General features: G+C 44.0%; 1 protein-coding gene across 5 annotated transcripts; it reads left to right on the top strand.

The window, feature by feature from the left end:
* Positions 1-1,202: 1,202 nt before the first annotated feature.
* C1QTNF4 (C1q and TNF related 4) lies at positions 1,203-19,494 on the top strand. Of its 5 annotated transcripts, XM_026093253.2 has the most exons (3): positions 3,749-3,966; positions 4,117-4,440; positions 17,968-19,494. In XM_026093253.2, exon 3 carries the CDS (start codon positions 17,976-17,978, stop codon positions 19,074-19,076), a length of 1,101 nt encoding a protein of 366 aa, XP_025949038.1. In that variant the 5' UTR covers positions 3,749-3,966; positions 4,117-4,440; positions 17,968-17,975; the 3' UTR covers positions 19,077-19,494. The 5 variants fall into 5 exon arrangements, with proteins under 5 accessions (XP_025949042.1, XP_025949043.1, XP_025949038.1 ...); XM_026093257.2 differs by lacking the exons at positions 3,749-3,966; positions 4,117-4,440 and adding an exon at positions 1,203-1,338; XM_026093258.2 differs by lacking the exons at positions 3,749-3,966; positions 4,117-4,440 and adding an exon at positions 1,635-1,742.
* Positions 19,495-21,229: the final 1,735 nt, after the last annotated feature.

Below are 21,229 nucleotides of genomic sequence, written 5' to 3'. Positions count from 1 at the left end.
ATGAAGGTTAGCCTCTAACTCACTTGCGTCTCATTCTGCTTGTCACCTTCCCCTTGGTTTTGTTCTGTAGGAGGGCAGGAGGAGGAGGATATAATACACAGGCAGATGCAACCTGGGGGGAAGAGGGGAGAGAGATAGGGAGGATTTGTACGTATTTACGTACAAATATGGTGTGGGCACCATGATAGACATGCTGCTGGGGGAAAGGGTGGAGGCAAATTCTTGTTATGCTATAAATTGCACCCTTGTAATAAAGAGGAAATTACTTTCTGGTCATTCCAGCCCTCTTCCTCTCTTTGAGGAAAGCTATTGCTTTTTCTTTTCATGCTCTCACTGTGTAGGGGTGGGGATTAGCCTCATGACACTGTATGTGAGGGCTGGCACCTAGTGAGGAAGGGAGCGGGAAGCGGTGATGTGAGAACTGGTTCAAATGTGTTGGTGCACAAGTCCAGCACCAGCTAGCACAGGGGGAGATCCTGGTGCCTGCCAGAGCAGGGGTAAGTGGAAGAGGAGGTTGGAAGGAAGCACGGGCCAAAGGGAGGGCAGCAATGGCCACAGCATCCTTGCCAGGTGCCCTGGGCATGATCTGAGATGAGTGCATCTCCCAAAGCAGGTGTGTATAGGAGAAGGAAAGAAATCTGGTGTTGGAGAGCTAGAACTTCATTTAGCCGTTCAAATCTTTACATTTTCTTTCTGGAAGTTGACCTTAGAAGATTTTACTGGACTAACAGCAATAAACACGCTTTACAAAAACCCCAAATTGCTGTTCAGGACAGAACAATAATGTGAAAAGCCTGCTATTCTGCCGTCAGCAAAAATCAGTGCAGACCTTCCAGGGAACCAGTATGAACCTTGCTGTTCTTAAGTGATGATCTAAGGCAAGGCAGGCTTTCTAGAGAGAGAGAAGAGCTTTTGTTAGACCAAACAATACAGCTGGTCTATAGACAAGCTTTTGGACTCACAGATCTTCAGAGCAGGAGAAGGTCACACCTGAACAAGGTCTCGGGTAGCCAAAAGCTTGTCTTTCTACCCTGTCACATCGTTTAGTCTAAGTAGCGCAGTTTTCTCTCCTCTACAAACTTGCTCGAGGACTCCCGGGGTGGCGGCGCTGCTCCGCCGGTCACTTCGCCCTGGACAGGAGGGCGCGGAGCTGCCGCCCCGCTACCGCCCCGCGGCCGGGACCGCCCAGTGCCCCCGGCCGGACCCCGCCGCCGGCCTGCCCCGGAGCAGCGCGGGGCGCTCCTCCCGCCGCCCTCTGCTGTCGCAGACGCCGCTCTCCTGCACGCCCGGTGCGCAGCCCCGCCGCCCCGGCTCCCAGCGCTTCTCCTGCCCGGGAAGGTAACGGAGAGCCCAGCGCGGCTTCCCCGCGGCGCCGCATTGCCCGCCCCGGCCCCCCTTCCTTCGCCTCCCGCTCGCCCTCCTCCCGCGCCCGCAGGGCCCCTGGGAGCCGGCGCCTCCCGATTTGCTGCCGGGTGAGGCAGGGGCGCCGAGCCCGGGGCCCCCCGCTGCCCGCCCCCGGGCCCTCCTCCTGTCACTGATTCGGTGCCGGAGCCCCGGGTGTCTGAGCACCCCCCTCCGCAGCCCCGGCCCCGGCCCGCCGCGGCGGCGGCGGCGGCTCGCGAGCTGTCAGTGCGCAGGCAGCGCCGCGGCTCCGCGCAGAGCCCCGCGTCGCCAACGGCCGCCAACCGCCGCCAACCGCCGCCAACCGCCGCCGCGGAGCCGCCGCCGCGGAGCGGCCCCAGGTACCGTCCCGGGGGAGCTGCTGCCGGCGCGGCCGGGCTGCACCTGAAGGGGAAGCGGTGGGGATCGGGCTCCCCGGCCGGGAAGGGGACGCGGGAGGCGGCGGGAGGGGGCTGTTATGGGGCTGAGGGGGGACGTTGGCCGGCCCGGCGGGCGGGCCTCCCCCGCGGCGGCGCCTGTGCGGGGGGAGGCCGGCGGCACGGAGCTGCGCCGGCAGCGGCAGCGGTAGCGGCACGGGCGGGGGAGGCAGCGGGGCCGTCGGGGCTGCGGCGCCGGGAATGGCCGCGGCTGGTGCGAGGCGCCCGGAGTGCTTTGTTGTCCGAGCCCTCGGCCGCGGGCCGCCTCCCGCGGGCTGCGCGCCTCCCCCCCGCGGCCAGGCTGCGCAGGCCAACAGGTTAGCGGGAAACACCCGAATTAACACCCCCCCCGCCCCCCCTCCTTTTTTTTTCTCTCCGGTAGCCAATGGTTAGCGTTTGTGTGGAAAAGGGTATGAAATTTTGGCCCAGCTCTAGACAGTTAGAGTACTTTGCCGGGGCCACCGTGGGGGAGGCCATCCTGGAGAATTTCCCGAGGGACAGTTTCTCAGATGGGAGCTAGCGTTAAGCTTGCGTGGATCCCCACTGCAGATTCCCGAGGGAACCGAGTCCCCCGGGTTTTCCAGAGCCTGGCATACATGGCCAACTCTGCCAAGCGCAGAGAATCTAGTCTGATCCTCCTCTGGGTGCTTGACAATTGCCCACTCCCTGAGAGCTCCTAGGCAAATGGGGCAGCATCTCCAGGTGATCCAGCTACCAGACACTCTGGGAGCTTCTGCGCTGCCAGCTGGCTAGAAGGCAGTGTTGTGGCCCGTCAGTTTATGCACATACTGAATGAGCCTTGCTTCAATTATTCATTCGGGTGCCTTTGCAATCTTCTGCAGTTTCTCTTCTCTGGGGAGATGATGTGTAACAAGGCTTTGAAATACTTTGCCATTGAGGCTGTGATGCTATCTAGGCACATGGCAGCCGTTTGCTTGAAAAGCCACCCTCAAGGGTTAACTTCTAACAGTAAAAGCTATGTAAAGGGAGAGTGAGGATTCCCAGGAGGGCAGCATTACCCTTTACATTCTTTGTGTTCTCCTCTAAAAAGCCATAATGCAGCTAAGACCAGAACCTTGAATAGTTATTACACTAGATTCTAGAAATGAGATTCGTATTTTCTGCCTGGAGGAATTAATGCCTTCAAAGTACAGGTGGTCTCCATAATGGAGAATCTATGCCTTCCGCATGTGGTTGATTTAAATCTGATCATTTGTCAGTGTGGTAGACATTTTCTGTTTTACAGATGAAGAGACAGGTCAGAAATGGAATACACTGGAGAGAGTTTGTGCAAAACTTGAAATCCCATTTGTTGTTATTTATGTTTTACTAGCATGATCATCTGTCGGTTGTGCTGTGCTCTTCTCCACTGGCTCCAGAGAGTGCCCATTGGTAAACTGAGAACTATTCGCATTTTCCAAATAAAGGAGAAAGGGTGAACCCACAGTGGCCAGCAGCTATACTTATCAAAGCATAGGATTACTATACATTTCCAAACAGCAGTTTGGCCAGCAGTTGTTCTCCAGTTCTTGGAATTCTCTCTCTTGTGTCTGCTAGCAATCTGGATGAACACAGGCATACAAACAGAGAAATGCTCTATCTCTAGGGTGTGAAGAGCCTAGACTGAAGTTTCTGTGCATAACACCCAATATCATGAAGATCAGAAGAAAAAGATGCTAGTACTAGTGCAAAGCAAACATGCAGTGAGCCTCCAGGTGTTCACTGTCATTGTACCAAAATTTCCACACTCTTATTGTTAGTTATAGGCAGAGTGCATTGAAATAAAGTAATCTGATAGTGGCAGCTAGTGAGTTTCCAAGATGGAGAGTATCTCTGAGAAGTTAATGTTCTCAGCTGGGAAATATCTCCCTCCAGGAGACTTAAGGTTGGGACTTCATTTATTCCTTTCAGCTTTCCTTTATGTTTTTCTTTGCCCTCCTGTGAAAGGAAATTTGTCCAATGCTCGGATGAGAAACACAACTGCTGTGCTGCTGCCTCCCTTGTCAATCACTTGTCTTCCCCAGAGTGCATACTTCCTCCAGACAGGTTAGAGAACAAAGGAGGAATTCCTGCTGCATCTAATCAAAGGTCTGAGATTTCCAGCAGAGGTAACCCAGCCAGCATCAGGAATTGATCACAGGACAAAGCAGTAAGTGGCTACTCTGGAAACTGGTAATCAATTGCTAACACCCCGTCGGGAAACAGTGCAGCTTAATAAAGTCCTTTTTCTCCCCTTTTCCCCTCCATCTGGTTCATCCATTCCATGGGTATTTTCTGCTGTGTCTGGGCCTCACCACAGTACCAGGAAAACCTTCCCTGACTGGGGTAAGGCATCTGGGGAGGCTGCGCAAGTGGTTACTGAAATGAGAGCCGGAGCCAGAAGAGAGATTCAAGACACAGTTATTAAAAGGAATACCAAACCATATTAATTCCTATGTATACAAAGGATTACCTATCTATTATGTGCCTGCTTGTGGTCACCCCGACTGGTGTTTTGAGCTCTGAGGATGGGACTGCAGTCCTTTGATCAAGGGCAGATGCAAAGAAAATATTTAAAGTCCTCTGAAATCAACCAGGTGCTTCAGTGCATTCCTTCCAGTATGTGCTGCTGGTATAACCCACAGTGAGTATAATAAATTATGACATTTTTAATATACCCCTAAGTCTTTGAAGAGAGCTGGTCACATCTTTCCCGTTCAATGTTTCAGGATTCCAACAGATTCTGACAGAAGTTACTGAGTTAGCTTATGTTCATTTTACATATTAAAAGGTTTTTTGTGAAGTAAAAGTGAGAGATTTAATTTGTTTTTAGGTAAAAATTGAGATTCTCAATCGTGGTTGTACATTAATTTAAATATTTGCCACAGTGAGGTGCACATCATAGCAGGTGAAAAAAGCTATGAACTGGGTAAACATGATTTTCTGAACAGGAAAATCTTCTTTAAATAAATATTGGAAGATTAGCAGCTCATTATCTGTGTATTTTTAGGCTATTCTACTCCTTCAGACAGGCCATAAGCTGCTGAAAACTGATTCAATAGCTGTATCGGTGTGTCCTGGATTTGCTTCTGTTCAGTGTTTTCTTGGATGACCTGGATGGTAATATAAAGAGTGGGTGTATCAGATTTGCTGATGACATGCAACAGTGAGACTTGAAGTACGTCAGAGGAAGAGATCAGAGTTCAAAATTATTCCCACAAATTGGAAGAACTGCTAGGAAAATTTAGTAGGAAAAAATGCAAGGTATTACAGCGAGGCAGGAATAATCATCTGCGTAAGCGCAGGAGAGAAGCAAATGACTAGGTGGCAACTCTGCAGAAAAGAATCTGAGGGTTATAATAGATCACAAGCTGAACATGAGTCAATGTCATGCTGTTGCAAAAGAAGGCAAACCTCTTGCTAGAATATGTGAAAGTCATATAGCCTGGAAGACACGTGAAGCAATCCTCCTGTTCCATTCAGCATTGCTAAAGCCTCGGCTGGAGCTGTGATAAGCTGTGGTTATTACACTTTGAGACAGGTATGGGCCAATTGGAGAGAGTCCAGAGAAGGGCAGCAGGACTGATCAAAGGTCTGGAAAACATGACCTACGAAGAAGATCTGAAAGAACTGAGATTGTTTAGCCTAAACACAAGAAAGCTGGCAGGACAATATAACAGGAGGTAAGAAATAGCAGAAAGAAAGATTATTTTAGACTTTAGGAATAACTTTCTAGGAGCTAGGATAATAAAGCTGTGGAATATTTTCCAGGGAGGAGGTGAAAGCTCCGTCATTTTAAGAACAAGGTAGACAATTATCTGTGAAGAATGAAATCAGGATAGTGATCCTATCATGGGAAGATACTTTGGACTATTTGACTTCCAGATGTATTCTTTTATCATTTTGTGAAGGCAACATGCTCTTTTGATATAAATGAAATAAAAGCTATCTGCTAGCCCTGTTCTAATGTCTGCCTAAAAACTCAAGGGTAGCACAGCCCATATGCAACAATGTAGCACTTTCTGAAACGAGCCTGAAAGAAAAGGAACAGCTTACTGGAAGACAGTTAAAATAGCTCTTTTTGGAGAAGACATAGGTAACAAGACATTCTGATTTCCCTGGAGCAGATGCTTGACTGAGTCTTATGACTGCTGAAAAGAATGATACGGAAAAAGAACAGTGAATGAGGCTTAGCTGTTAGCAAAATGATGTGAACTGAAAATACAAACTTTTACCTTAATTCAAATATTTTACTTCCTGACTGAAAGACCATAGTCCAAAAATGTTTTTTTAGAGATGAAATATAATGACAGCATTCAGAACTAGAATAAAATGAAGCACAGTTCTACAATTGATGTTTTTAGGCATCTCTCCAGGGAGGGAAAATCTAGGTCCTCTAGTACTCATGGTTTAACATATATTGTTTAATATAAATGGAACAGATGGTCTCCTGAGCACAGTGAAAAATAATGGATCTCTGTGAGGAGACAGGTAGAAAGAATTAAGGGAGCAATGATCATCTCTTTTGGATGCTTCAGTGATGAGCTGCCCATAAGAACCTGAACAAAACACACTTTGAGTCCAGCCAAAGAATTTTTTAATCCTCTAAGGGGAGAAGGATTTCTCTTTCTCCCCAGGCTTTAGACTTTTCCACTTAGATGAAAGAAAAGGTCTGAGAGAAGCTAAAGACATACTGGGAGGAGTGGAAGTGTTTTTTACACCAACCAGGCAATTGGGAATCTCTTATATGAAAACAGATACTCTTTGGGACCAAAAGGCTGCAAAGTGACTGCTAGAATGAATCTGTGTTGAATGAACAAGACAGGAGAAAATGAAAAATTAGGCTCTGCTGTTTAGAAGGCTATTTTCACTGAGCTGCTGCTCAATGAACTGTAGCGTATCAGCATTGGAATCTGGTGTAGTTTAAACACTCTTACACTGGAATTACCGTAAATTGTTTGAAATCCTCATATTTTGATTTACTCTGGGACATGTGAGTACAAAGTGTAACACTCTATAAGCTCTGATTGCTCTCTTTTTTTACCTTCATCTTTCATGGGCACTTGAATACTTAGTGAAAAATAATGATTTATTTAGAAATCTGGTCATTTGGTGCCCTAGATATTTTGGATTAAATTCACATCTCCTCCACCCAAGGGCTGAACAGTGATTCACATTAGCTCCTACTGCTTTTTATGGGTTTATTTCAGGTCTCCTTCTTCTCCCATTCTTTGCTTTGCTTCTTCGCTTTTCATATGACTATAACTCATCTCCCAACCCAGTCTTTATTTGAGAGAGGGAAGGGGTATCCAGAAGAAGGCTTACTGTAGCTTGATACTAGACTAGGTTCAGCTGGGGAACAAGGTGGTTCTGGAAGGAGAGGGAAGCAAATGACAGTGTAAAAGAACTCTCTTTTTTAATAGTAGGAGGAGGGAACAACTTGGAAGCTTTGTTCTCTGTGGAGCCTGGGAGGAAATCTGAGACACAGGCTGGTCAGAAAACTACTGAACAAGCTAGAAGGGATTCTGCAGATGGTAATATGCTGTTGGAAAGTCTTGAAAAGGTGTTGATGATTGTCTTATTAGACAGAAATAGCTAGAAGGAAGATGTAGGACTGAAAGAATTTGGGTAGAGAGAGCACTGACTTGGAATGTGAACTGAATATCAACATTTGGTTCAGGGTGCAGGGCTGAAATTTCCCAATAGGTTTGAGAGGAAAATCTGTAGGTTATTGCAAATGGCACTTCTGGCAGTATACACCACATATTTACTGCAGTATAGCGATATCCAAGCCAGCTTTAAATAAGACATCTACGCAGCAGTGTTCAGAGCAAGCATATCCTTCATGTTAATTCATTTTTATTTTTTCTTTTGTGGTATGACCGGTTAGGGTCTAAAAGTAAGGTAAATCCTGCCACCGTGTTGCTGCCATTGGTACTTTCAGTATTCTAGCAAAATTCTTTCTATAAGAAAAGATTAGAGGCAGCAGCTTCAAGCTGGCAAAGGCAATTTTGTCTAGGAAGAAACTGACTGGTCTCGCATATGGGGCTGGAATCTGTGAGTTCTTGACAGGATGTGAGCAATTCCTGCCTATGAATGAGGAACTGATGACTGAACAGCAGTGTCCAGCCATGCTTTGTGGATGGTGATGCCAAAGCCTTTTACCAGCAGCTTCCCAGTACAGATTGTGAGCTTTATAGAAATAGTCACACAAACATTTCTATCACCATAAAGAGAAGGCTGGCCTTTTTGAAGCACTGGAAATAATGTAAATCCAGAAAGCATTAGAAAGCTTTGTAAAATTATATGAGCATATTAAGGAGATTGTTCAGTAAATGCTTCTCCCTGTTCCTCCAACCAGGGCAGTAGACTGTGCTGTGCTTGTGGGCAGCAGCATCTCTGTATCAGATTTGCACAGGGAAGTCCAAGCTCAAAAGAGAGGCACTTCATAGCTTTCTGTTGAAAAAGATGACAAACTAATTAAACCTGTGGATGAAAACATACTCAAGAGTTTCAAAAGTGGAAGCAGAAACTGGGGTTTTCCTGAAGATATCAGCTGTTAATTCACAGCCTTGGAGTGCCTCATTTATACTAGATACAGCACTCAAAGAAATTGTTGTCAGTAAAATGTCTAAAAAATTGGAAGAGCCCAGGTTCCAGCTTTCTATAGATATCCCATGGGTCACAGGAAAGTTATCATTCCTCAGAGAGGTCTCATTACAAGTGATTTAGCAGGAAGGACCATTGGAAATGGGGAACTAGACATTGCTGATTGTGAAGGGTCATTGTGAACAAACATTACAGTGACTAACATGAAAAGCACTGCTTTGCTACTTATGACTCTATGTATGTGGACATAAAAGAAATAGAATGCTGCTGGACCTAGAATTTGATAAGCCTGATGCGTGGAGAGCAACTAATGCTGAAGAGCATTATGTATACCGCAGGACTTCTTGGCTAATCAAGAACTGCTGTACCACTCCAGGCGAAATCTGAGTCTCAACAGACTGGTAACAAAGATGGGAGAAGTCACATGCAATGTTTATTCCTTAAATGATTATTTATTCATCCATCTACCAACTTGCTGGGTATGAAAAAAACAGGATTGTCATGTCAGACCATTTATAGAGAATAGAACCAGACCAAAAAAAAATCATTAGTGTATGTGAACTTTCATTGACACCTCCCTCTTTCAAAAACAGAGCTTGGCAGAGCACAGTTTTCATTCTGAAATAATACTGGCCTCTGCTTTGGTGCTGAGTGCAGGATGGTTGTTTCCTAATTCTCCAGCTTCAGGCCTGTGTCGTGCCCCAGCAGCAGGAGCAGAAAGGGATATTCTAGAGCAGAGGTAGAAGTAGGGTTCATGGAAATATACAGATCTTTAGGGCTTTTGATCACCTTCACTAAACCAGAGCTCAGTGAATTTCCAAATTGAGATGTTGCAGCATGTTGGCAGTAAAGAGCAGCACTGCAGTGCAATTCACAGTGTTCTCTGAGTATCTTCACAGTAATGAAACAGCAGGGTGTGAAAAGAAATGAAGGTGATTTTTTTGGCCAAGTGTGATGACAGATGTTAAGAGACAGCATGCTTTCTTGCCTTACCTGTCAAGACAAGAAAAAAAAACACCCCAGTAAAGCAAAATTCCTGTAGGCAAATGCCTCAGTATAGGATAGGGTTTGTCCAGATGGATTTGTGAAGCCTACTGTCAGAACACCAGTCAGTGGCATGTGATGTTTTCTTAAAGTATGTTAAACGCAGCATTTGATGGATCAAAAGACCAAAGCAATTATGTTTTCACTGATGAAACACAGCGTTACAAATTGGTCTGTCAAGCTGCTCTTGCTGCCATCAAAAGGGAACTGAATCTGATCCCATTCTGAAAGTTTTCTCTTAACTACAGATAATCAAGGAGAGGACCACAGTTACACAGTTTGTGAACCACATCTTTGGTTGCATTGCTAAAGAAATTCTTACCAGTCAGTGAGCTCATACATGACTAGGATACAAAATACTTTTGTCATCTTTGCATGTTATCCCAGCTGGCACTTAGCTATCCATTAGTTTCCTTGGGGATGATTATTGTACTCCACAGGCTCATCCTAATTTGTGATCTGATGATCAGCCAGCAAGAACCAGCATACCCTTTGCTTTTATCCAGGTGGTTGATGTGGCAGGTCTTAAAGCAGAGACCAGAGGGCAGCATTCCGGGAAGGTGGGGAACAGATGAGCTGGAAGCAACTACACCAGACACAAAGTTCCAGGAAAAATGAGGATTGTGTGTCCACCCAAATGAGAGAGAAAAAGAGAGAAGGTGTGGCTATGCAGTTGGACAAGAAAGCAGACAAGAAAAATCTAAAACTTGTTCTGTTTTTGTGTAGGACCTTACATGGCAGTTAAACTAAAATATTATCTTGCTTGATACCAAGTAGAGGAGCACCAGCTCATAGAAAAGAAATTGAACACATATAACCATTCCAGAGAGGATAAAGGACAAACCTTGGTAGTATACCACAAGTTCCAACATCTCATAATGATATCTCCACAGCCTTCAAGACATAACAGAGAAGATATGATTCCTGTAATCTAGAGACAGTCAAAAATGGCTTTCCTGTAAATGTTTAGGACACCTTAGTGGGTGGCAGCTTCCACAGATTCCCACTAGTTCCAGGACAAATAAACCTCACATTACAGTTGTTTCATTCTTACTGAGGGGACAAGATGAGAACACTTAAGGCTCACTGTGAGATCATTTCCCCCAGTTGCTGCTGCTATACCTGGCATATCTGTTGTTGGCTGTCTGGGAATATGAATGAAAGTGGCAACAAGGAACATAAAGTAAAACTAGTACAGCCTGCATCTAGCTGGAGCAGTTGCTCTCATTGTGATGATACTTGCTTTTATTTCTATAGGCATTTGTTACAACTAGTGATTGAAAGAAAATTGACAGATGGGATATCAACTTTGAGAACAGAATAAGAACTTCCTTTTTTGGTCTGCCTGGTGGGAGGAAGAGGATGGAGAAGCTGAAAAGATGCCTGACTCAGTTACATTGAAGGAAACTTCTAATTAGACAGAGAGAAAAGCATAGTTAAGAAAATAAAACAATAACTAACCCTCTAAGGATGAATGAGCTACAGTGCTACTTCAGGAAACCTAAGAATGAGCTTCTGTTTAATATGGCTCTCTAAATAGCTTTTTCATTCTCTATCATCCCTGTAAAGTCCCTGTGCTTCTTTAGTTCTTGGGAAGAACATTTCTCTCTCTTCTGTCTAAAATCATACTATAAGAGAACTCTTAACCTCTTAAGAGAGTCTCCCATGGTCTCTATAGCCATTACCACCTTCTTCTTCACATTCTTCCTTTAACACTGCTATAGTACTAACAAAATCTTGCCTGTTGATTCCAGCCAATCAGATGATGAAATGGAATTGTCTTTTCGGCTGAACAGTAGGTCTCTTGCAGGGGTAGTCTCTGGCAGCCTCCATGTACTTCATATGGTTTTACCTCCCGAGACAAAGCAAAATACCTGGGACTTCTATGAAAAAGTCCTCACTCTACCTGGCTTCCAGCCCAGCCACTTGAAACAATAAAGTTACCCTCTGCTCTGTTCACTAAGATCTCTATGCCTATCAATCCCTTTAGAGCTAGCTTCCGCTCTGGCCAATTTGTCTTTTGGGGCTTCCCTCTCTCTCTCTCTTAATGGAGATCTTAATGGTATATGTTTTCAAAGTGTCAGTTACTTTTTTCCATCTACCAAAATGCTCCTGGTATTGCAGGTCAAACCATCTCAGTTAATCCTTTATGCCAGTGTGATCTGCCTTCTGGTGCAGCAATCCAGTTCCTTCTGCAGAGGTGGGATGCTTCAGCAAAGCCTAGTTCCACAGCCTTAGTGCATCTTGTGCATGCTAGGAAAAAGCAATGCACCCATAAATCGGGCTAAAAAAAGAAATTAGGTTTGGGGGTGGGAAAAAAGATGGTTTAGCTTTGGCATTACTGTAACTGCATCCATGCAAAAATTCCTACTGTTGAAATGGTCTCTGTGTTTTATGTCTAAAGGTAACAGTGTTAAATAAACACTGTACAGTAAGAGAGACTTCTGGCTTTCTAAAGCTGTGGTTCCCAATCTTCTCCGCCCTATGCTTTCACATAAACCATCTACCACTGAATTCTTTCCAAGCAATGGCTATTTTTTTTGCTACTTACTGCTGATGTGATTTCAGCCACAGTTGGTTTAACTGCAAGTGAGGAGCAACTTCATGGTATTCAGCACTCATTTTACAAACTATAATTTAGTCTAACATTCTAACAATGTTTTCTGTTCTTTTTCCACTTATTGATCAGTGTCAGAGTATGTTTCTTCTCATTGCCTCTTTTAGTCTTGTTTGCTTGAGGAGTATGTATGTGGTGGAGGCTGGATTTGTGTAATTTATTCATTTAAAAAGTAACCAACATTTTAAAATCTGTAGCATATTTTAGAGCCTTAGTCATTTAGTATGACTCCTGGCTCCCATCTAGGGTATGTTTCAACCATCTTCTCTGTTAAAACACCACTTTGCCCATCTAAATTAATACATATTTACATATATGCAAGTAGTCAAAAGAAATACCACATTGTGTCACCCTGGCATTTCAGATGTGTATACCAATTTTCCCTGAATGTTATTACAGGAAGAACAGACCTAATATCATGACCATTGTGGTGCATATATATCATCTTATATATCACATTCTAGCTTAAACAGAGTTGTTAGGCCTTTGGTTGAGATGTAGCAGGTTTCATTAATATTCCAAAGTGCAGGCTAACACTAGAAGTTTCTGCCAAAATATAGTCTCTCCATTTCCTTTTCCTGAGTATGCCTGGAGTTGGGGCACTTCAGAAGAATTTTCGTCTTTCCACAGATCTTCAAGTACACAGAAGCTGGCTTATTATATTAGCAAGGACTGAAGGAGACATTAAAATGAAGAACTTCATATTTTAGTGCCCTACAGTTCGGCAATTCAAAGTATTGCTTGTAGTTTCAAAAAAGCATCCCAAATGCTTCAGACAGTGTTTTACCCTTCTTGATTGTTCCAGAGTTCAAAAAACCACATTCATCAAAAGCAGAGGAAAGCCAAGGTCATAAGTGAATCACTGAGTTTGTCACAAAGTACCCTTTATACAGATTTTGCTTTCGAGGAACTGCTACAGCTAATTTCTCCTTGATGTTATAAGAAGTGACGCATTTGCATCATTATCTGATGCTCATAATCTGTATCTGGTGAATGGAACAGACAGTGTGTGGTATCTGGGAAGAAAAAATCTTGCTAACCAAAGGCCAAGAAGGCTGCTCATTACACAGGCCTATACTGATTAAAATAATTGAAACACTTGCAGCTGTCCTTAAATATTAGAGTAAGAGCTAAGAAGAACAGGGCTTCCCTCTTGCAACTTAACAGGCTTCTATGAACTTTTACAATTAATCCAAATGCAGTGTTTCACTTTACTTTTATATCTCATTCTTCAGTGATCATATGGGTAAAACTCTCACTGAAATTTAACGATTTTTGCTTAAGTTAGGACTCGGGAATCTAGCTCATTAGTATTTTGGGGGAAAAAAAGTTATGGGTTTTACAAGAAGATCTGGCCTGCAAGTCTAGAAATGGGGTCACCTTTCTATTATTGAAAGCTCCTTTCTAAATCTGTGCATTTCAGTGGAAGGATGAGGCTAATTGTCTTTCCACTGGTGGACTGATTCTTTTCCAGGACAGAAAAATCACCTCCAGCTAGCACAAAGCTATTCATTAAGTTTTCTGGGTCATGCAAATGGTGAATTCTGTCTTTCTTTTCAAAAAGGGTTTGCAACTCCTGTCTTACTATGTGAGTCACTGCCATTTTTGTTCCTTCTTTTCAGGTCATTAATTTAATGTCAGTGCCTTTGAGAACTGTTTAGCTCCATCATGTGTTTTGTGCCTCCAAATCCAAAGTCAGTTTCTTCTCTTCTTCCCTGTAGACCACTGTCCCCTGTTGGTACAGCCCGGTGTAAAGGCTGTGAGTTGCTTCTGTTTATGCCGCCATTGTAGCTATGAGTCTTCTTAATGATTGGCAAATTATTCTTAGACTTGTTTAGTGTGAAAGGCTGTTATTAGATACTTTCTACATTACTTGAAATAGGTAAAGAACCTAAATAGTCCTGAGAGTGGTGAGTGGGAGCTGTCAAGGAAACAACATGCTAATGCCAGCACAGCATAATTAACTGTCTTATTTAAATGACTTGCCAGTAAGTTATTGGGAAGAGCTGATAAATAAGGGACTCTGCAGCAGCAGAAAGTCTTTGCAACTGTAACTGACTTATCTAACCTTTTTCAAAGTGACCTTATTACAGAGAAATTAGCTTTGGAACTGAAACATGGGTAGTTGTCATTTGAAGGAACATTAGGTCAGATTCGCTGAAGAGCTGTTTTGTCTTTTTGTGTTTGTTTTGCCAGCAGTGCTCTGCTTATGATATATTCCCCAACTCCTAGATATGCTGAGCAAGCCCCGGAGCACAGGCAGTGCTTTAGAACCAGGCTGGTTAGAGTGGCTGAAAACACAAATGCCATATCCTTTCCTGTCATTTCTTGTCTCAAGCGCATGCAGCAATGTCACAGTCATCTTGGTACTCCATGCAGCCGCACTGTGGTGATCAGTGCAGTAATAGTGGATGAGCATGAATCAGAAACATCTAATAGCCCTTTTAAGTTTGCCTTTAGGGCTTAGTTTTCCAAACTGGAAGCTGAAATAAGCCTGCAGTGCTAGACGTAGAGCTCTCTGCAAACCTAATTCTACTGAAGCAGAGGCTGAGCTCAGAGTGTGACTGCTTGGGATTTAGTTCTTGGTGGGATGTTAGGGCTTATTAGTGTTGTTTAAACTGCAGCAGTGGCCAAATGCTGCACAGACACAGGAGAAGAGAGAATCTTTGCCCTGAGGAGGTCACAAACTAAAAGGCAAAGGGAGGAAAAATAAAGAGCACAGAAGCAGGTGCATGGCAATTAGCCATGGCTTAACAGTTCCATTAAAAATGCTTTCTTAAATTAATTTGCTAGATAAAAGATAGTCTCAGAGCTGCCTTTAGCTGGGTGTGTCATGGGTTAGGGGTTAGTAGTGCGGTGGATTTGCAGCTCTGAGAAGGCAGAAGCTGTGGGCATCAGTAATTATAGAATCAGGAATCATGTCTCAGGAGGTCTCTAATCCAACCTCCTGTTCAAAGCAGGGCCAACACTGAATGCAGATCAGGCTGCTCAGGGCTTTATCCAGTCTGGTCTTGGAAACTTCCAAGGATGGAGATTCCATAGTCTCTCTGGGCAAACTGTTCCAGTGTTTATTATCCTCACAGTGAAATTTTTTTGCTTATACCCAGTCTGAACCTTCTCTTTTTCATTTTATGACCATTGTCCCTTGTCCTCCCACCATGTGCCTCAGTACAGCAGCCTGGCTCTGTCTTGTCAGTGACCTCCTCATACTGGAAGGCTACTGACAGGTCCCCCTGAAGCCTTCCCTCCTTAGGGCTAAACAAGCCCAGTTATCCCAGCCTCTCCTCACAGGGCAAGTGCTGCAGCCCCCAGCCATCTTGGTGGCCTTCCTCTGGACTCACTCAAACATATCAATATCTTTCTTGTATGGGGGGATCCAAAATTAGATGCAGTATTCCAGGTGTGGTCTAATGAATGCTGAGTAAAGGGGAATAATCACTTCTCTTGGTATACTGGCTAAACTTGGTTGATACAGCCCAGTGTGTTGTTAACCTATATCACTTCCATGGCACACCACTAACTCATATATAACCTGTTGTTCTCTAGGACCCCCAGGTCCTTTTCAGCAGAGCTACTCCCCAGCCAGTCAGTCCCCAGCCTATACCAGTGCAGGGGGTGAGTCCATCCAAGGTGCAAGGCTTTGCATTTGTCCTTGATGAATTTCATAAGGTTTCTGTTGGCCTGTTCCTCCAGCCTGTCTAGGTCCCTCTGAATAGCAGCTGTAGCCCCAAGTTTGTTGACTACCTCCTCTTTCCTGCCCCACTTTGGTGTCATCTGACACTGATGAATGGGCATTCTGTCTCCTCCTCCAGATCACTGATAAAAAATATTAAAGAGGATATCTAAAACAAACCATTAACCATGACCCTTTGAGCCTGACCACCCAGCCAATTTTTCACGCATCTAGTAGACCACCTACCTAGACTGTAACATCTCAACTTGGATACAAGAATGCTTTGGAGAACTGTATCAAAATCCTTGCTAAAGGATAAATAGCATCCACTGCTCTTTTCTCATCCACAGATATAGTCATTTTATCACAGAAGGCAATCAGTTTGGTTAGGCATGATTTACCCATGGGCAATCCATGCTGACTGTTCCTAGTCCCTTAATCATCTTTGTGTCCCCCACTGGACCCAGTCTTGGATGTACCGAGACCTGCTCTATGGTATTCCCAGAGGCCAAAGTGAGGCTAACTGGCCGTTAGTTCCTCGGATTGTCTTGCTTGCAATTTCTGAAGGTGGGTGCAACATTTGCCTTTCCCCAGTCATCAGGCACCTCCCTTGACCTCCACAGCTCTTCAAAGATGATGCTGTGGCCTCGCTATGGCATCAGCCAGCTCTCTCAGCCCGTTTCAGTGCAACCCATGAGGTGCGATAGATGTGTTCAGGAGAAACATTTTAAGTCAGGAAAAGCATTTCGGGGGCAGGGAGGAAAATACTGAGATGTTTGTGAGAGAAGTGATCTAATGTAAAATCAGGACATGGATGGATATTTCTTTTTATCTTTGCTGGTATGTCCTTTTTGTGTAATTAGGTGAGATTTTAATTCGTTCTCAGTTCTCATTTCAGATTTCCATTTTATTCTCAAGTATGAAGAAACAAGGACTGTAGGTCAAACTGAATTCCTGCTAATGAGTTATTCTAGCTAGCACATCTTGCCAAAATGGGGTCCCATTGCCATCTTACAGTCTATGTGGATTCCATCTGCTTTACTTCTATTACTAGGTCATCCCAATTGTTTCAAATGCTTACCCCTTTATCCTTTGTTATTCAGGATTTATCTTCGCCCCTCCCCCAGTAAGTAGCGTGTTTTACTCCTGTTCTGCCGGCCTGTGAATTCATTGTTTGCTGGCTGGCAAGGCACCAGTTCTGGGGTGACAGATGGGGCAGACTGCAAACCAGGCAGTTGTCTCCCAGCCTGAATGATATTTTAATAAGCACAGAGAGGTGACAGAGAGAGAAGCTTCTCACTGGAATGACTGGCAGTTTTGTTTTCAGCCTGAAAGCACTAATAGATGATTTTGGCCTTACTCCAGAAAATCACAGAAACTGGAGGTGGAAAATCACATTAGCTCCTAATGTAGCCTTCCTTTTTAAGGGTCAAAGAACTTTTTTCTCTTTGGTCTGTTCTGCAGATAGTGAGTAGTTTCCCTTTTTCTAGTATTTCAGTCCCTTCTATGGGATACTATACTTAGGGAGACTTGCCTTTTATCTATCTTTTATTTTCATTTATTTTCATTTAATTTACATTATCCATTTTCATCCTTCCTCCCTAAACACTCCCTCTTCCCCCAGTTTCCCTACACCCTTCACAGATTCACAGTGAAGCTGGTTAAAAGCCATCAGTCTGTCTGAACAATGGGGCATACCAACTTTGTTGGCTTCCAGTTTCTACACCCTGTGAAACAGCTAGTGCAGTGCCAAGCAATGACATCTGCATGGGACTCTCTGGAGCATATGTCCTCTTCTCCCTGCCCTTCAGCTGCATATCAGTTGCATAATGCAGGTCCTGTGTAGGGCTTTGTTTCTTCCTTGGTCTTATGAACGAAAGTATTACAAAAGGGAGCTCTGGCAGAGCCCCAGCAAGCTCTGAGATCCATCTGCATTGTTCTCTGTTGACAAACTGTAAGATAGCCAGGATGTCAAAGGAGAAGATTTTCTTTCTTCTGATAAGTACAGGACAAAAAGGTCCAGCTATCACTGGGGAAATTTCAAAAAGGTGCTGCGATCTGAGCTGAGATACGGTCCCAAACACTGATCAGAGAATGCACTGGAGACTTCTCAGTACTTGACGTAGACCTTGATATCTGTTTTGCAAGATTCAGGTCTGGGTCTCAGCTGGTATATGAGCTAGAAATTAATAGGATTCCTGGTAAAATGTGCTTCTTTTTCCTTTCAGATACAATAATGATCCTGAAGGTTCAGCTCCTATTTGGCTTCCTCTGGTGTGTGCTTTTTCTGCCTACAGATGGCTTCCCAGCAGACACCAGTACTGAATTCCGCTCTGCTTTCTCTGTAGCCAGAACCAGCAGCATGGAAGGGAGCTCTGAGATGGTCATTACATTTGACAAGGTGTATGTGAACATTGGCAATGACTTTGATCCGAAGACAGGGTTGTTCCGGTGTCGGATCCCTGGAGCCTATTACTTCTCCTTCACTGTTGGGAAATATCCGAAGAAAAATTTGTCTGTCATGCTGATGAGAAACAAGAATGAGGTGCAAGTGATTGTATATGATGAACATCACCGCAAGGAACGGAAGGTAGCCAGCCAGAGCGCCATGCTGCAGCTTGACTATGGTGACACAGTCTGGCTGCGTTTACATGGAGACCCCAAGTATGCTCTCTACAGCAACGTGGGCCCCTATACAACTTTCAATGGCTATCTAATCTATCCAGACACTTCTGCCTTCTTCCAGAATGCTCTGAGCTCTCAGGAGCTGGTGCCACCCCATCGCACCATTCAGCAACTTCCAGGGGAGCAGAATGAGGCTTCACACCGACACATGTTATCTGATCAACCAAACAGGAAGCAAGACCCTCGCTCTGCATTTTCTGTTGCTCGCTCACAAAGTCTCCTGGGGACAGATGACAAGCAAACCCAGCATGAACCAATCACATTTGACACAGAATTTGTGAATATTGGAAAAGATTTCAATTCTTCTAGTGGCATCTTCTCATGCCGTATACCTGGTGCATATTATTTCTCCTTTACCATTGGCAAAATGCCCTTCAAGACCATGTCAGTGAAACTTATGAAGAACCACAATGAGGTGCAGGCCATGATCTATGATGACAACCACTCCAAGAGGCGGGAGATGCAGAGCCAGAGTATCATGCTGCCCCTGCAATATGGGGACACTGTCTGGCTCTACAGCCATCAGCATGATGGCTATGGTGCCTACAGCAACCATGGCAAGTATATCACCTTCACGGGCTTCCTGATCTATTCAGAGGCTCAGTCAAAGCGGCTTCCAGGTGCCAGCTCACCCCAAGCATCAGAAAATTAAATGTGGATGTGAAAGGAGCATTAAGAGAAGCCAAGGTGCCATGTACTTGGATGTAGCTCCTGTTTGGGTATCATCCTCTGCTTAGAGCATGCTAACATGTGTCCAGTGCTTTCCTTATGCCTCACACTTGTGCCATGGCTGCAGAGCCATTGCTGTGTCTGTCATTCATCCATAGAAAGGTCTTTACAGGATGTATGTGTGTGTCCCGTGTTGGTGTTTGATTTAAACATAAAGCATGAGGTAGTTTTGGGGGCAGGGGTGGGGCAGTGTAGTTAGATGCTGAGGATCAGAGAGCCAGTGCAGTAATGTTTCTGCAGATCCCTAGCATCCAGAAAGCAAAAGACTTTCTTTGCATATCTGGGGAGGAAACAAATGTAATGCAAATGAATGTAATAAAAATACAAAAGAAAAAATGTAAGATTTGCTGAGATTTGAATTTGTTATTACCTGTGAGACCTGTGCGCTTGTAAATGCCCGAGGTACCAATTCAGGAGGGAAAGAAACATGGTGATTACATGAGCTGTGGTATGTGTTACTGAGCCAGTCTGTCTGTGTATTCTACGCAAGATCAGATGTGTGTGTGAAGTGTTGGTACCTCTTATGATTTTATTGCAAATTTCACAATACTTGGTGCTTTTCTTAATCTGAAGTTGCTGAAGTCAAGAAGCTGTGTTTGAGAATCTCAGTTTCCATTTAATGAAAATAGTAATAAATTTTAGAATAAACAAAAAATACACTTCTAGCCCTTGTAAAGGAGGAAGGCCCAAATCTGTGAACTGACCAACCTCTGAAATCTCAGAAACAAGGTAAGTAAGAGGAAGACAACATGTATTTTCTAATCTCCTAATTTTTGTGTCACGAGCAGGCTCGTCATTTATAAGCACGAGTAGTATGCCATGCAGTGGCAGTATTGACTGTAGTGGCGTTTATATTCCCCAGCAATGATCTCCTTGAATACAAGGATATGGCTAACCCACCTCACATCATATTGCTGACCTAACCAAAATGGGATCAAAGATACCATTAGGTGATGCTTTCGGTGCCTGTGTTCCAGTGATTTCCTATCAAATTGTATTCCTCGGAGCACTAGAGCTGCTGTAGAGGGACTGGTGTGGCACTATGTTCCTGCAGGGCAGGGAACAGCCATAGCCTAATAGGCTGAGGTGGGTAATGGGAAACTAGTAGTTTGACGGCTTCATTCTAGCTGTGTGATCCATGCACTGGTCTGTTTGAGCTGGACTTGATGCTCAGCTGAGCGATGATTTGTCTCCCAAATGACAAAAACTGCACAAGTACCTCAGCTTAACTGTGCATGAAGCTTTGTGATATCACTTGAGTTTAACTTACAAGCATCTGCTCAATAAACAACAAAGCCCCTAAATGACTCTAATGAAATCCTGAATTCAAAGCAGTACATTTGTATCTGAGTCACCAAGCCAAAGCCTCACCTTTATCCAGACATTCACATAGCTCAGACTTTATATTCTCTAGCAAGACAATATTTTCATGAACTGGTGCCATCCCAACCCAGCCTTTTAGTCAAGTTCTCTTCTCAAGCTGAACTTGTTTGCAGTCCCTCCCTACCTCCACCACCCCTGCATATTCTAGACATTAAAGACTGAGGACATATTCAGGTAAAGTGTAAAGGGTGGAAATTGAAGCTGTAGCAAAAAAAGTATAAAGCTGGAAGACCATTGAGGTGTTACCCTAGCTGTATGGAAGTTAGAATTTGAATAAAACACTGATCTTAATTCCTACATCCTTTGGAAAAAATATGCCTTATAAACTGTATAAATCCATCTTCTCCTGTTATAGCCCTAATGTGACCTCTAAAACCATTCTCTGTGACACCTTGCTTCCAGGCTTCTCATTCCTGTCTCACTGTTTCTCCTCTCCATCTGTTGGGTAACAATGTCATGGAGAAAACTAAACTAGGTCAAAAAGGTAGCAGTTCCCACTTTGAATGTCACGTATTTCTCTTTTCTTGAGCCTGGAAAATTAAAAGTATATTGACACAAAGGGAATTATGGCTCTCACCTAAGTGCAGGGACTGTATGTTCAAATTTAATGTACCTATAATGGCAGCAGGAAACCCAATAGAAATAAACAAAAAAGTCAAAACTCTCCTGGGTAGTTAATTACATTCACTTAAT

This window comes from Dromaius novaehollandiae, chromosome 5 (assembly GCF_036370855.1).
Source record: "Dromaius novaehollandiae isolate bDroNov1 chromosome 5, bDroNov1.hap1, whole genome shotgun sequence".
Classification (NCBI taxonomy): domain Eukaryota; kingdom Metazoa; phylum Chordata; class Aves; order Casuariiformes; family Dromaiidae; genus Dromaius; species Dromaius novaehollandiae.
Note: the sequence above shows the minus strand (reverse complement) of the source record. Positions and strands in the feature narration are given on the sequence as shown.

Coding starts and splice junctions, on each gene's coding strand:
- C1QTNF4 (XM_026093257.2), top strand. CDS start 17,976: ATGATCCTGAAGGTTCAGCTCCTATTTGGCTTCCTCTGGTGTGTGCTT.